Consider the following 17,328-nt stretch of genomic DNA (forward strand, 5'->3'; position numbering starts at 1 on the left):
TATATTATTAGGTGTGAGTATGCGTATCCTGTGGACCTAAGAAACATTTGTTTGAATTTCAATGGCTGGAAGGCCTGTTTAAACGGTTTTTCGATGCCCACACGTTCGTCTCCCAACTTCATCTCACTCCACAGACAACTCAATTGCTGAATGAATTCCTGCCATGATTATAAGAAATAAATTTTAATTATGCGCCTCACGATTTTGTACACAATTTGAATTGGGTTGACAGCGAGCGTCGACGAAATAACTCGAAACTCGAATTTTTTATCTTATTTAGTTGATGGCGTCCGTTGGGGAGTTTCAGGTAAGTTTCAGGTAAGCGTAAGAGTAAGCCCAAACGTGGAACTCAGCTCGAAAAATGTATGCTTTATAAGTATATAGAAATATCAAGAGACTTGCAGTCGACATCTTTATAAATGGCCCTCCGCATAAATCAAACGAGACTTTTGTTTTGGGATTTTGTGGAAATTCTGCGGGCGTGCAGCGATCAAAATCAGTGTTCGACGCGACTCGTACACTGAGCGAAAATGCTGGGCACCCTTTCGTTTCCACGATTCCGCCGCAGCGGTCATTTGCATCGAACTGTGAATCGCATTCGAGGCTTTGTCTAAGCGCTCGTTTGTCACGAAATGTTTTATATGTATCTCCGCGCATATTTAAACAATTTCTTCTCGGTTCGTTAGCTGGCCCCGATCCGCTCACTCTCCGTTCCCCTCCATGGGTGAAACATTTTAAACAATCATAGCGAAAATCACGAAGTCCTTACATGCGACCACCTCCACGGGGGGTGGACGGAAGGAGCGGTCTCGGAGAGGGTTACCAACTGCGGCAAAGGAAATGATTGCATTTAAAATTCAAACTCGAGCGCGGTCCAAGCCGGGTCGGGTCGGAGGCAGCAAAGAAAGGAAAGGAAAACAGCTGAAGTCGGCACAAAGCCATGTCGCCATCGTCATCGTCATCGCCATCTCCTACGACTACGTTCTCAGGCCCAGTTCCAGGCACAGTCCAAGTCCCAATCCCAGACCCCAGTCAGCCATTTAGGCCGCGCCAAGTCAGGCAACAACAATACAAAGGCAGCGAAAAAAGTCAACAACTGAATAAAAAACATTTTCGAATACAAATGTTGGCATTGCATAACAAACGTTTTCTAAATGAGGCTAACTAAGCAGCGCCGACGTCGGCCGAGCAGCGGCATCGGCAGTGGCAGAGGCAGAGGCAGAGGCGTGCATATGGTTGAATTGCCGATGACGATGACTCTTTCCTTGTACGTCCGTTGGTGCCCCTGCCACTGCCGCTGCCACTGCCACTCTCCTCACCCACCATTCCGTTTGGCCTTTTTTAACTGTTTCGTGTTTGGTTTTAGCTGACTTTTTTCCCTCTTGTGTGTCGTGGCTCCACTCCACTCCACGCGAGTCGCCTTGGTCTGGTGGTGGTCCCACTCTGTACACTTTTTTCGACTTGTTTCTTTTCTCTTTTTTTTCTTCTTGCATAATAAGACCACAAAACTAACGGTTAAATGGCTGGTCTGGCCCCGTCCTAGCCCCATCCTGGCCAGGCAAATATTTGATTTGGTCTAAAGGTTTTTCATTTGTGGCTTCCCTCTCCCCTTCTGCCACCGCCTCTGTGGCTGTCGCTGTCGCTGTCTCTGTTTTCCTTTCGACATTTCTATGACTGATTTAATCAGCAAACTTTGACAAGAGTCAGGAAGTCAGGCGTCGTCCACGTCCACGTCCCCTCCAGCTCCACCTGAGTCACGGACATTTTTGTCGACTCAGGCCCTAGCTCTGTTGGCAGAGGAGGGAGGGAGCTGGGGGTGGCTGGGCAGACGAGGCAGAATTAAATTAATTAGAAATCTGATAAGAATTCCACTCGAATTGCGCCTCAGTTAATTTGTTTTAACAAAGCTCTCGAGTGTTTCCTGAGCTGAATCTTGTTCTTGTCGTTTCCCCTGTCTCCCAGCCAAAGACTTTTCTTATCGAGAAGCCAGCACAGAGCTAGGGTGATAAGTTGTTAAGGCAGAATGTCCAAGAACCTACTGGAAATATGCAAAGACACAATCTGAGCTGTGAAACTTCTCGTGCAAGTTATGGAAATCTCAAGAACGGAGTCACAAATAAATTAATGAAATAATTCCCTTAACTTCCCGCACTGATCTCGCACTATTTCCGATCAATTACAAGTGAGATGCTGTACTGCTGAGTTGGTTCAGGTGCTCATCAGCTGAAGGCCTAACAGGGACTGCAATTTGAAGCCTGCAGCCAATTTACCTGCTGCTAAATTCTTTTTGTGTCTGTTTTTTTTTTTAAGGCGTCTCCTGCTGGCAGTTGGCAGTTGACAGTGGGCCCATAAAAAACTGCCAAATGCAGCGGTCCCATCTACCTAAACGGTAATGGAGGACAAGGGCAGAGGCCGGGGACGGGGACGCGGACAGCGTGTGTCCTGGCCACGTCCGTGTCCTATCTGGCAGCATCCTGCGGCACTGAGTTTTCGGCGGAAGTGCAAATTAGCAGCGCTGCCTCCGATTCAACGCGCGCGTTTTGTTTACGACGCGCACCGAGGAGACACTTAGCATTGCACTTTTTATGGCATCGTAAAAAAATTGCACACATTTTTCCCGCTGCTGGCTGATTGCCGATCCAAGGCTACGAAAGGCCTTTATTTCAAGGAACCGACCTTGACATCGCACTGGTGCTGGGCAATGGCATCGCCGTCAAAAAGTTAATGATCCAGCACTAAAAAATGCTGAATGTCTTTCATGTGTTGCTCAGACGTTGGCCAGAGATGGTCGCTAAAAAATGTTTGCTGTTTCTTTAACGAAAAAAAACCAAAAGACAATGAATAAGTCAAGGATAACTCTAACGATTGTTTGTCGGAAATCGGGCTTGGGTTCGAATTCGTGCTGGCAAAGAATTTACAACGTTTTCCCGCTGAAATCCGTAGAGAAATATCGTGGCATGGGCAACATTTCTCATTTGGCCCGACTCGAGCACGAAAATCTTGTCATGATTCGATCGCAGCTCCGGCCCAGCGAGGACTCGTACTCAGAGTCAGACTGCGGATAGGCACTGGGACAGGGGCAGGGACACGACGCGACGGCAGATGGTGAAACAATGTTCTCACATGCGGCCCCAGGGTCAGCGGGGTTCAGCTTGGAGTCGTGGTCGTGCCGCTCTCTGGGAGCAGAACTTCTGCCGTTGTCAACGGCCCGCGATAAAGAATTCTACCAGGGCAGACTCCAAACGATACTTTTTGAGTGGAGGATAGGCCGTACAATCGCTGGAAAAGTTTTGTCCTAAAGGAGTTTGATTTTTGGGATACAAATCTGTTGGAAAATAAATCTGTCAACACGATTAACGAGTGACACTTAATTAAAGTGTAAAAAAATCTATACAATGTAATCATATTAACTTCCCATAAAATTACGATTATATAAAAATCTCAAAATGGAGAAATTGGTATTTATAAATTCATTATCTAGAATAAGAGTTTCTTGTTAGTGAGCTCTTATAATATCGAGAATTCACTGCAGTTCTCAAATGGTTTATACAATATCATAAATCGACTAATTGAGGATGCATAAAACTCTTTCCCGAATCAATTAACACTTCTCGGGCCCCCAAGAATAGCACACACAGATTTATTTACTCCACTTTGGGTTTGGAATTTCTACAGAACTTCACCCTTGATGATCTCGCAGTTTGAAAAACATCGAAAAATAAATTACTGGGCCCAATATATCAGGGGAATGTGACGGGAAATGTGATAAAAACAAAAATGTTGTTTAACTGATAAAAAAATGAGAACAAAATAAAGAAAAAACAAGAATGAGAGGGTAAAAAAAAAGATGGGAACAAGAGAAATCCAACATTTTAATAAAGGCTCATAAATCCGGGCAGCGACGACAACAAAAGCGACAAAAACGCCCTGGACTTGGAAGATGAGCGCTAAAAATAAATAAAACTATTAATCAGACGACGAAGAAGAAGAAAATAAGAATGAAGATGTGGAGTTTTCCCCCTTCGTAGCCGGGGAAAATGAACAGCGTCAGCAGCACGGCCATAAACAATTTTTAAAACAACTCTTTTTGCCAAGAAGTTGCAGAGGAAGAGGCAACGAGGCTTTGCCAATTGTGGCGCGGTTTCTCAACTGATGCCAAGAAAAGCGCAAGAAAAGAAAACTCTGCGAGCTGGAGGAAGAAAGAAAAGTGCAGTGCATCAGCAGTAGCAGCAGCAACAGGAAAACAGTCCAGAGAGCGAATACGAGAGAGTGAGAGAGCGAGAGAAAAAGGGGGCGGGCGGTTTGTTGGCCGTCGGCGTTATTAGGGCCGAGACGACGAAGACGACGACTACGACCGATTGCCATAAGAAATGCCACTTTGCGAATATTGTGTGCCAACGATAAACACTTCAGAGCGGCCATTAAAATCACAGTGAGCGAGAGAGCGAGTGAATGTCGAGAGAGAGAGAGAGAGCAAAGCCAACACATAAACTCGCTCCAAGTGAGAAATGAACACGAGTGAAAGAGAGCTGAGGCAAATGAATAATGGCGCTGCCGCAAGACAAATAACCCAGCCCAGCCCCCTTCTCTTCTTTATGTGCGCTCTTTCTCTCACTGCGCTGGTGCCGTCCCGCTCTGGCCCACGCATTGACTAATGGGAAATAAATCAGGCTCCGAGCAGGCCGTTCAGAGAGCAGCTCTCTCGCTCTCGCTGCCTGCAGGCCAGACCAGACCAGACACTGTCGCGCAATTAATAAATGTTTTCAAATAATATTCCTGGCATTTATTTCTTAATTATCGGTAGCGTCGCCGCTTAATTTACTTGTCAGCAATCTTGTTTCGTTCAAAATGCTCAAGTGCCGCTATGACCATTTCTCGCGGTGTATTTTTGTGCGATTTACGAGCAGCAATAACTCAATAATTCAACAATAATTCTACGACAATTCTCGGCCGTAAACAATTTGGTTTGTTTTGCAAATGTCACCGAAGTCGCATTAAAAGTATTAAGCACGTCTTCTGCCGCGATTTATGTGCGAATGTTCCCGCTCAGTCCCACTGTGCCCGGCGACTCAGCAACAAATTCGACGCGACGCGCGCTTTTTCCTCTTTTGCGATTTCGATTTCGGTTTCGTTTAAGGTTATAATCTCACTTTTTCTTGCATTGTACATGTTTTTCATGGCTAAAAACAATACAAATACAATAAATATATTTAATTTTCAGCACACGCGACGCGGTATGCTGCTTCTTCGTATCGGGTTTTGCGCATGTTCAGTGGAATGGCTTGGCCACAAAATAACAAGAATTACTCAACTGCAGCCCGCCGCATGGTTTATGTGCCGCAGGGCTACACAATTTATCGCACTTGCCGCGCTCCACATAAATCGCGCGCATTGAGAGAGAGAGAGAGAGCAAAGCGTGAGAGAGCGACTCTGCAATGTTTTATTAACTTTTAAACTAATCCTTATCGCATTTCTCGTCGCGGAAGCCACATTTTATTTTATTTTTTTTGAGTGTCCGGCCGCTGAACAAAACAAACCAAAACAAAACGAAAGAAAACAAAACAAATCAATAGAAGAATATTGCCTGCTGGCGGCGCCACTCGAACGCTCATCGATTTTATTTATGAACACAAAACGACTCGAGAACAGAGTCGCGAAACGACTTACGAGTTTGCTCTCGAGTGAGTTTTCGCATAAGCTGCGAGCCATAAAGCACTCATCTCATCTCATCTCATTCATGGGCTTGCTCTCGCTGGCTCCCCTTCATCATTATCGTCATGGAATGGCCGGGACGGAACGGAACGGGACGGCATTCAAAGCGTTATATGGGTCATTCCATTGGGAATAGGCTTGGATGGGCTGGCGGGGAATGCCGGTGGATGGTGCTGCTCTGCCTGTGTGCGTGTGGGTGGGTGTGGGGCGAGTCAATTATATAATCGGCGATTGCATGAATTGACATTCAGTTTTTGATTTTTGTTAACGCTGTTATTTAAATTACAGTCGACACCTCATCAAACGAATGTTTTTCCACCCGTTCGTGGGTGCCTGCGATGCATTTTAATTTTCCAGAGTCTGGCCTGTGGCTGTGTGAGTACGTGTCGGTGAGAGGATGTATGTTCACATCCGAGCCGAGTGTTGTGCTGCACAGTGTAACCGATCCGTTCCCGCAAGCTTGCGCTCAGCCAAAGCTCGCCGCCCGTCGGCCATTACCATCCTGCCATGGTCCCGCCGCTGGCCGGCAGAGGGCTGGCTGAGCATGAACTCGTTTGGCACTGCGCGTCTCTAACCCTTCTTCTGTAGCAACAGCAATCTGAAGAGAAACCCAAAAATTGTATAAGCAGCAACGGGCCAAGCCCTCGAAGCTATTTTCGGGCTCCCCACACGCACGAGGGCGTCATCACCATGGATGGGGCTCAACGTGCGTATAGCCAAGCTATTCCGCACAAAATCCGCTACAACCTGAGAGTTGTTTATGGGTTCGTTGAGGCGGAACACACGTGGCATTTCCAATGAGGTTTGCTGAAAACTTTTGGCAACTGCGCAAGATGGGAGGCGACAAAATACGAAATTTTTGTCTTAATAAATAACTCATTAAATGAAATATCAGTGTTATGCTCTGAAATATTTCCTCAGATATGTTTGACAGTTCTAAAAAACTGTTGGATCCCATTAGACTTCAAAAAGTGAACTTTATATGGAGAATTTGCCGCACCTCTCTCTAACGGCGGCACCCAAAGACACAAGAAACAATAAAGAAAATTATGATTAATAAAATATCGTTGATTATAGACATGATGCTCTATGGGAAATGTCAAATGCCTGAAATAGTAGATGCACAGTAAATATGTAGTAGGTATCTGGCAGAAGGTCGCATCGCAGAGTTGTAGATGGGAAATTTCTGCAAGTGTACAAGATTGTGGGTGGAACTACGTGTTTGTGTGCGAGTGTGTGCGACTGAAGGCACAATGATAAATGTGCGGAGCGAAAGGAACAACAAAAAAATAGAAATTGGGTGAATAAATAGCCCAGATTCCGTCGAGCAAGCAAAAAAAAAGAACTCCGAGCCGAGAGCGGCGAGAGAAAGCCGGATCCAGGCAAGTGGAAACAAGCAAACATTTCGCCGTCGGCGAGCGGGCTGAGACTGCGACGCAGACGGCGACGGTGACTGCGACTGCGAAAGGACAAACGGCTAAAAGCAGTGCGAAAAGCGCAAGAAGAGCAGGAAGAAGAGTCGAGTCGAGTCGGAGAGCAATAAAATCAACAAACTCGGAGTAAAATGCCATTTATCAATGGCAAGAGGAATTCGGCGCGGAAAGCCAAAAACACAGTGTTGTTGTTGACCAGGCTCACAGCGAGGGGGAAGGGAAGTCAAGTGGGTAATGCGACAGAGAACAGCTGAACCAGAAGAGCTATGCGTGAGAGCAAAGCGAAATGCGGAAGAGTGAAAGAAATGGCCGATTTTCTAAGCAGGATAACTGGGTCTCTAGAGCGGTTATTTTAGTTCAAAATATAAACCTTAAATGCTTTTCAAAATAAATGTAATTCGAAAAATCCTCTGCATTCATAGGAATCTGTGTCAATGGAGCGCTTCTAGTGATAAAGAAATGTTCCAACCCCATAAAACATATAGTTCCACGTATGGTAGAGAGAGATGGCTGGCTATACGGTAGTTATGGCTGCCATCCCTTCAATGGACGTCTAGAAGGGTGACTTACTTAAATGCGAATGGATCATATTGAAGCGAATTTGATGTGTGATGGATTTTGTTGTGGAGTTGCAGAATCCAACATTCATGCTGACACATTCCTACACATGTCCTACAATACTTTGCCATTTAATAGGCGATTTTAAACCGAAGCACACCCCCGTACGCAATGGAAATATAAAAGAGATATCTGCATGAGGGCAGCGACATAAATAAATAAATTTCTTCTATGCCTATGTCTCTGTCTCCCTGTGTATACGGGTGTATGCCGTGCGAAACAAGGATAACATGACTGATTATGTAAGCAAAAGCGGCAAGGACTCGCTCACAACAAAAGCGTACAGGCAAGCACATTTGGGCTCTGGCATTTTCCGGGTCCCTTTTTTCGGCAGTTTGCCGCAGCAGGTTGATATCCGGGGCCAGGAAGAGCCATACACACCCACTTATTGTTGTTGTTGTGTGCGTGTTTTTGAGAAAGTGGCACAATTTTTATTTTACGAAGGCCTAATGTAATAAAGCCCGCCCCAAATCCAGAGCCAGAGCCAGAGGGCAGAGGCAGAGGCGGTGCGAGTAGGAGCGGGGAAATGGATTGCCTGCGTTTAGCATTCGGAGCGATAAAAGGACAAGCCAGCATCAGGAACGGCCTCCACCGCCACCCATCTAGAAGCCGTAACAAATCTGAGGTTGGCAGCGCGCGGGTGGCTCCGGCCATGTGTGCGCTTAAGGTGGCCCGGAGCGGGGTCAGCGGCCGTAAATCAAACCGAAAATTATACGCATTCATCTGCTGAGCTGGCAAAAGAAGAGGAAAAGTATCTGCCACATTGCTCTCGGCAATGGGGAGCTGGATGTGGGTGTCGGTCCCTTCCAACGGGGGAGTGGAACTCCCAGCCGCCCTGGCAAATGGCGGAAAATATGGGTAACTGTGCAAAATCTAATGGCCTACAAAAATCAATAAAGGAGAAGCATGTTCACCGTTCACCTGGCAGAGCGGAAGCAAGTGGCAGCGCAGTGGCAGTGGCAGGGCGAGTGTCTTAATTGCGTGCGAATGGAGTGGCTGAGCGGCAGCATTGGCAGCGGCACATTAATTTCTGTGTTCACATTTCGGTAAATGCCAACTTGTTTACTTATTAAAATTGTAACTCGAATTCGTTCGCCATTAATCAAGCTCGGAAGTTGAGCGACATTGAATGAATAAATAATAAGTATTAAATATTAAATAATCTATATTTATGGTCAATGACGAATCCTGAATGCTCTACCGAGCTGATAAGATGAGACGCGGTCTGGGAGTGGGTAATATCTTTGTGTCTCAGAGATACGGGGAGAGCAAGTTGCCGCCAGTTCAAAGTCAACTGTCCGCCAATTAACTAATTTGCCGAGTCCCTCTCGGAGGGGCAATTAAACGGACACGGACAACGACCAGATAGGAAAGTGAATACTGGCAGATACACATGTGAATGCAAGGGGGGGGATGAGTGCGGACTTGCGGATAGTTCAACTTGTTGCAGTTGAAATTTGTTCTCGGGTCTGCCTGCTATTGGCCCTGGGTCACCTGCTCAAGTCGAAAGTCAAGATACTGATAATTTCAATCGAGCAAAGTTGGAGCTGAGAGTGTGGAGGAGAAATACCGGAAATGGTCGGCCGAGTGCAGGTAGGGAAAAGTTCCCGATTGTCAGGTAGGAGTAGAGCCATTTCACAATCATTCCGGATGCCGGATCTATCGAAAATGTGGGCCACTGCCCCACAATTCACAATTACAATTCGAACAAATGGAACGGCTCTCCAATTGCTTTGTTTCATGTTTATCTGCAAAGTGGCGCCAAAGTTTATCAACAATTCAACAAATTAAGATACTTTATTGCACATTATTATGTTATTACGAGTATTGTGAATAGCGTGCCATTCGCTATCTGTCTGTGTGGGTGAGTGTGGCTGATGGGCAGAGGGGAAAGCAGGGACGGGGGCGCCGTCGCGCCGATCTCGTCGAGACATTCGCTCCATTCAAGTTCTTCCACTTATAAATAGACCCAATCCGCATGATAATGAAGAGAACTCCACCAAAGAGTGTGCAAACATCTGGCAGACAGAGCGATCAAAGTGCCAGCCAAAGGGGAGAATTTACATACATTCATGCATACAGATGTACATAAATGTATGTAAATACATAAATGCATACATATTCCATGTGAGTATCTTATGAATAATTCGGTAGGTAGAGTGGATAACTGTGTTTCGGCAGATAACTCTTAATTATATAACTCCATTATATAAATATATGTATGCTAATTATTCAGTTTACAAATAATAAATACAACTACGAGTGTATAATCATTTCAACAAACATCTATAATCAAATACATCAACGTCTAAGAATGTTAACAAAAATATGACTGGAATAAGTACATTTCGCATTATAAACAATTAGAAGCCACTCAGTAGCGAAATATTTCCACTTATTTCTTGTGACATTTGAAAAACATCCATGTGCCCCATCTCAGGCAACATCTGCGACCAACTAATGGATTATCCTTACGGGCCCACCAACAACAGCAGCAACAACTACCAAAACGCCTCCCACGAACGAAACATTACAGACAAAGAAACATTATTATAATCAATGGGATTATTTCATTCTATTAGCGTCGGCATTATATACATTTGCCCCTCAAAAAAACAGCCACACATTTTGTGTACATGACAAAAAATGAGCCAAGGGGGGGATGGGAAACAGAGATTGGGCAGAGAGTGGCAACCGCAGTCTTAGCAATACATTTCTCTCCATTGACTTTATTAATTTTCTAATGGATTTTACGTTTTCTGCAGTTGAAGATTTCCACATTTCAGATAAATATTTATGCGTACAGCGCCGTCAGGGGTAGGGGAGGATACGGATACGGATACGGAATAATGCCTTGGAGCTGACTTTGTTGCTGCCTCGATGACTGTCACTGTCGGCGACAGGACCTTTTAGTTCCTGGCCCAGTCCCTGTTCCTTTTTTATAGACACACACACACAAACACAAGAATTGATTACGATTGGCAAATGGCATTCGGTGGAAGGAAGTTTTGTTTATGTTTGTGATGGTAATTTATACGATTGTATAAATTGCCAATAAACATATAGGAAACTGCAGAGGTTGCATATAAGTATGTATGTACATCTGTATGTACATTTGTCTGTACGCATGGGTCTTTGGGTATCTGGCACTCCCGGCTGTGGAGTGTTTGGTTAACATAACTAAAAACAGGAATTAACAACAATTCAAGTGCCTAAGCGGGCATGGCAAACTAAAGTAAATTAAATGTGTGTTTAATTGGTCGTGTGTGGGGAGGCACAACTGTACTGCCGCAGTGCCATATGGACGGACGACGGACGACGGACGACGGACTGGCGTGCCCCGGGGCGATTCCTGTCAAGTGCAACATGCTGAAAAATTGCTAACAAAATGATACGCTTTGTAAAATTCGCAGGCGGGCATCACCAATTTTCTCGCTGATTTTCTTTGCGTGCCAAGTGATACTTTTCCGGGGCTTTTTCTCCGCGTTGGGTGGTGCGGTGGGTGGCTGTCTCGCTTTTTAATTGTGCCCCGAAGAAAGCCTTTCACTGGATTCGTGTGTGTTTTTCTGTCCCTGTACAGTGTGTGTGTGTGTGGCATTACATGTGTGTTTGCTCCGAGTTGACAAACTGAATAATTGGCAATTATTTTGGGCAAATTTTACGAGCTGATAATTTCACATATTACGAGTACGAGCAAGTACGAGTATATGTATATGTATGTACAGGAATGCTTTAATTTATTTGGCCAGAGCCTTGGCAGGGACTATTGGGGGAGGGGCATGCACATGCTGAACGCTCACAGAAACATAGATATTTTGTATGTATGTACATTCAGTAGGTTCTAAGAGTATATTGGGAGGTATTTACGAGTATGAAGAGTATTTATGCACACAACAGAAACTTACAAAGATTTATTTGAATTTGAATTGGCTTTACCTCTCGAACTCTTGCAGGGGCGGAGGCGCTTCCTTGACTGACACAAAACGAAGACAAATGATGATCATGATGATGATGGTGATGATGATGTGGCAACATCAACAGCAGCAACAACAACCAAACTCAAAAATCAACACAAAATTCAAAGAAGCTCGCTTCGATTTAATTTCAAATCGATTGGATTGTTGGTTGGTTTGTTGGTTGTTTGGTAGGTTGATTGGTTGGATGGTTGGTAGGTTGGAGAGTGGGACAGATTGGAGCAGAGGAAGGGGTAGAGTTTCGTGTGTTGCTGGTGTGGTGTAGATCTCAGAAAGATGGCTGGGTTGGGGATTTGGCATTCTCAAAATCAAAAGAGACTTTTCATAAATCATAAATGGCTTTGCAACGCAAAAGAAATGTGGAACGAAAAATCGCAACATACAAAAATTATATTCTCACAAAAATTGAAAATAAATCATAGGTGAAACTATAAGCTAAGGATACACAAAATAGAACAAAACTTCGACTTACCTAGCCAGTCTGGTAGAAGAGAGCCCGCAAGAGATTCTGAGTATCTCTTACCTGGAAAGCAGAAGGAGAAATATTGTGTTTAATCGGGAGTTTGGTGATTGGGAAAATGCCTCAAGTGTTAGTACAAATTCAGTTGCGTCTAATCAAATAACTAATAAAAAATAGCAGTTAAAAAATAATAAATCAAAAATATCTTAAATTAATAATAATAAGATAAGAGCAAATGAAGTGTTGTCAATTATGTTAGTGGCACAAAAATAAAATTAAAAATATTTTTTAAATAAAAAAATTTAAAAATTCGCAAAAAATTTGATGGAGTAGGATCAAAAATTTGAAGTAAAAATTCGTTGAAAGCAAGCGGAAACTGCACAAATAAATACAAATCCAGGCGGTAAAAATGTTAAAGAAATTTAAGTGTATGTGCATGGTGTATTTGTGTCTGAAAACTTCCACTTTTTGTTTAAAAATGAAGAAATTAAAATGTTTGCGAAAGCGGGTAGCCGCGGGCGAGGCTGCTCTGCCGTTTTTCTCTTTGAGGAACTATGCTCGTAAAAGCCACATGACTCGCCTCAAAGTGAGTTTACTTTTTCATAAATTTGCACAATTTGAGGCTGTGTTCTGGGTCTTCCTTTATATGCATGTAAATAACCCCAGGTAAATCATAATTCTAAGCTCAGCACCGGAATGCCGCTCCCGCCGGTACCGCCTTCGCTCTAATGCTAATCTAATAACTTTAGCAGTCTCCCGAATTTATTTGGCTCAACAGCAGCGCACAAAATTATGCACGGAGAGCACGCCCTGGACAAGTACAGTACCCTTATCCTGCTCCCAGTCCTGGTCCACGTCTCGGTCCCAAGGAGCTGCCTGAGCAAGACGTTGAAGCGCGTCAGGTGTGCGCATTAAAAAAGAGATCCCTCCCTCTGCTTACTCCTATTCCCATTCCTCCCTATTCCTCTGGTGGCACGGCAATCTAGTAAATTCCGTACAAAGTTTTAAATAATCGAAAACGACACGACGCACTTGGCGAGAAAGTTGAAACATGTAAAATTTGCATAAATAACAACTAAATGCAACTTGACGCTCGGCAAAATGTTGCCAAATGATGAATTGAGCGAAGAGGATGAAGATATACTTTGTTGAATATTCGTTGTGGGAAGAGCAATCTGACATCAGCTCGATGCTGGATAAAACAATTTGAAGACATCTGATGTGGATATGATTTGATGCTTTATTATTTGCATAACAGGAACAGGATTGAAGCTAATCAATTTATAATTTGTCATTCAGCCATGTCAAAACAGTTCGTAATTGGTTTTTGATTTATTTAAATATTTTTTAAATATCTTCCATGCTTTTAGTTCTGATTTCTGATTTTGATTTTGCTTGAATGCCCTGCCCTCGTCAGGGTCCCCAGTTGGCAATCGGCGTCAAAAATGGGCGGAGCGCTCGCTGGATCTGGCTCTGTCGCAAGGCCATGAACATCGGTGGGGTAGATACATGGATACATGCATACATATGCATGTGTATATGTGAAGCTGGGGAGGGAATACTTTTTTGCTGGTGTCTGCTGCGCTTTTGTATGCAAATAAATCAGTGGCGCCGCATCATATGTCGTGTTTGAGAGGGGCTGGGCGGGGCGGGGGTGGCGGTGCCTGCTGCAGTGCGCAAAAACATTTCTCACACTACTCGTATTTGTCATGCTCATAGATACTTTTATTTTTAAATAAATTGCAAACTCTTTTGCGACTGTCGCCTGGCTCTCCACCCCATCCCCATCCCCATCACCAACCCCATCCCCCCTCGTGCCATCCTAGAACAATATTTTATAATGAAAATCCTCTGTCCGTGGCCGTGCCTGTGCCTGCATCTGTGTGAGTAAGCGGAATGCAGTGGAAATGCAGCAACAGAATTTTCGCATTTGACTCAATTTATCGCACAACAGTTCGGGATTTTCGAATTGGTATAAATGCGCACCAATGAAAGCGGCAGACAATAAATAAATAAAATTAATGGCCGTTGGTGTTGTCTAATTTTTTGCTGCTACAACTACTTCCGCGCCCTCAGCAACTGCCACATGCCACCCCAGGCACAGAGTTGGACTTGCCGAATTGACGGTTAATAAAATTAGCCAAATTTACGTCTCTTTACCCATTTGGCCATTAACAATGAACAAAAACAACCCAAACCCTTGGTCCAACTCTAATTCGGATCCCAGATCCAATCCCATCTAGAACCCTTTCCCCTGCCCAGCAGTGGCATCCCAAGCCCAATCTGTTACTCGCTGTGCTGCCAAGCGTGAGAGAGTAAAGTCCCTTGCCTGGATTTATTATTTTTACAAGATAAATGCAACATTTTACATTGGAATTTACGGGCGTGTGGCGCAAAAAAACCCAGCAAAAACAACACCCAAGCCAAGGCCAGAAACAAACAATGACAAAGTCAAAAGTCGGGACACAGTGGGCCCGATTTGCAAAGCTTCTGGCAGATATGTAGTGGCACAGTGGGTGAATGTTAATTTCCATGGTCCACTTATGTTCTCCATGGGTTAATTATAATTCCCTTATTTTAACGCCGCGCTCCTAAATTATTTGAATTTTTGTGCATTTTCCATCCACTGTGCATTGCGGAACAGCAATGGCCAGCGGCCTTTTGGCCATTTTCGATAAAACACATTTAAACAAATGAAAATCCTTTAAACGAGGATAACACACTGAGAGCACGTCCATGCTCGGCTTAACCCCATGACTCCGTCAGCCACCCCCAGAGCGAGTGCGGCCTCTGCCTCCCCCTGGACTCACTTGAGTGTGTAATTGTGTATTTATTTGCGTTATTTGACAAAATATCAACAAGCACAATCAATCCTCAGCAGTCAGTGGAGTCGCCATGCATGGAGTCCGACCTCCAACCCCCCCTGCCGACAGCCCCGGCCAAACCCAAGCTGAAATGCCAAATGCTGCCATATGTCTGCCCGGACAGGGATGCCGGCGGAGAAATCCATTTAAATTAAAGCTGAGTTGAGCTGCATTCGAAAACGCATAAATATGGGTGTCCATGTCCGTGTCTGTGTTAGTTTCACTCTGCGTGTGTGCGTGCCAGCCTGTGTGTGTTTGGGAGGCATTGAGAGAGTATCTGTGTGTGCGCGTTTGGAAACTTTCAATTTGAGCTGAATTCAAATTTAGTCCGGACCCGGCCCTGGCAATAAAATCTGCACAAAAAAATTCTGTGCTGTGCTCCTCTTTCGAGCTGCCGCTGCCTCTGAACTTTGGCTCAATTCTGGCAAAAATTTACAGACTGCAAGACTGTGGCGTGGCAGCAGAGGGGACAGGGCTGACTGGGTTAGGGTGGTGTTCAATTGTATCTTATGCAAATTTACGTAAATTAAACAAAATCTTTGGAAACAGAAAAATAAGTTTCGAATTTATATGCGAAACTTGTGTATCGAAGCTAAATTATTGGTCCAAGTTCAGACTTCTATTCAGAGCCAGTCCCAGGCCTAGGTCTCTTAGGTCCCTCCTCTCACTCTCTCTCTCTCTCTTGCCTAGCCATGGAGTAGTTGCTGAAATGCCTTACCCTTACGCTTGCACCCGACAACTTTGTACAAGAAGAGTAGAGTTCAGCAGTGTCTGCCACTGTGTGTGTGTGTGTGTGTGTGGCTCTGTGTGTGTACAATGCGACAAAGACTTATGGTTTCAGTGCCGGAATTAGAAGCTTTCCCTGCCTGCATTTCCACATTTCCACCGAACACTGCACTTGTTGTTGTTGCTGTTGGTGTTGCTGTCGGTGGAACATTTGTCGTCCTTGTTGCTGCTGCTGTTGCCCGTTGCAAAATATATTGCAAATAATTCTCAATATATCGTAAAATGTCTGCTGGCAGTACAGTAAATATGCAAAGCTCGTTTAGCGCAAACAGTCGAGAGGGTGGGCAACGGGGGTTAGGGTTAGGGCTGTGGCTGTTGCTGTTGCTGTTGCTGGGGCTGTGTGGAGAGTAGAAGGCGTGCCAGCGAATAGGGGCGAGTTTCGGTCACTGATTGAGGGCATTGGGCACTTTTAGTACGAGCACTAGCCCGATAATACTCAAAACTTTGCAATAGGAAAACATTGATCATGGCTTAGTAGATTAGGGAACAATTCAAGGAATGTGTCATCAAATCTGATACTCAACCGGCAACAAGCAGCCAAGACTCTCTCTGTTTAAGTCCAAGAAATACAATTTTCGATGGGAGAAGCTTTAAGCGGTTTCTGTGCTCAGTGCCAAGGGTTGAATACCTCCCACATGCACGCACAAACGGAGAGCCCCCACTCTGCGGAGCTCGGAAACATATGGCATGCGACTGGGACTGCCTGCCTGCGAGTGCATTGACGATGGGTCGCACACTTTGACAGTTAATTTTGCAATTGTATTTGAATAACAATAAATTTGCACGTACCACATAAAGTACGCCTGTGTGTGCTGGGATGCACAGCGACCGACCCCACCCGACAGCGGTGGGCCTAAAGCCTAAACTGAGTGCATTTGGTACAACAACTTGCAGTGCAACAACAAATATGGAAACTAATTAAATTTTAGCTGCACTACGCACACACCAGGACAGGCCGCACGAGCATGTAAATGGGCACAAAAGGCCAGCAGCAGGAGCAGCGCCAGCCGCACTCCCGCTGCATACACATTGATCAATTAACAGACAATATTTTCATTCCGCCAATGGGTTAATTTATAAGCAAATCAACGCCGCTGCACTCTCTGCGCCCATGCCAATGCCCACGCCCACACATGACGGTTGTGCCTCATTTCCTCCTGCCAGAAGAAGGGCGAACCACTGCGGACCAAACCATATTGTTAATGGCGCAAAATCCGGGAGGCAAATAAAGCGACAAACACGCGACGTCGACTGCGACTGCGACTGCGACTGCGACTGAGACGATGGCCGACAGGTGCTGCAATGGCCGACCGTCTGAGTGGTCCTCCCCTTGCGCTGCCATCCCCCGACTCACCCATTGTCCCTGTCTCTCACTCTCACTCTCTTGCTCTCCCTCACCCGTTCCCTCTCCCGAAGCAGAGGGCTGGGCTGCCTGACTTCATCCCTTCTTTTCCACTTCTGCTGTAACTGTTTCCGTCTTG

The 17,328-nt window shown here is 45.0% G+C and overlaps 1 protein-coding gene across 4 annotated transcripts in view; it reads right to left on the minus strand.

Annotated features, from left to right (window-relative positions):
- Nucleotides 1–17,328, minus strand: part of LOC117585047 (homeotic protein ultrabithorax) — a 76,810-nt gene that overhangs the window by 40,469 nt on the left and 19,013 nt on the right. For 3 of the 4 annotated variants that reach the window (XM_034274303.1, XM_034274305.1, XM_034274304.1), the window contains one exon: nucleotides 12,210–12,260. The exons of the other annotated variant lie outside the window; for it this stretch is intronic. In XM_034274303.1, coding sequence (XP_034130194.1) covers nucleotides 12,210–12,260 — 51 coding nt within the window. The remainder of the gene's footprint in view (nucleotides 1–12,209; nucleotides 12,261–17,328) is intronic. 4 annotated transcript variants of the gene reach the window in all.

The sequence above is a fragment of the Drosophila guanche genome, unplaced genomic scaffold (genome assembly GCF_900245975.1).
Source record: "Drosophila guanche unplaced genomic scaffold, DGUA_6, whole genome shotgun sequence".
In the NCBI taxonomy this organism is placed as follows: Eukaryota; Metazoa; Arthropoda; class Insecta; order Diptera; family Drosophilidae; genus Drosophila; species Drosophila guanche.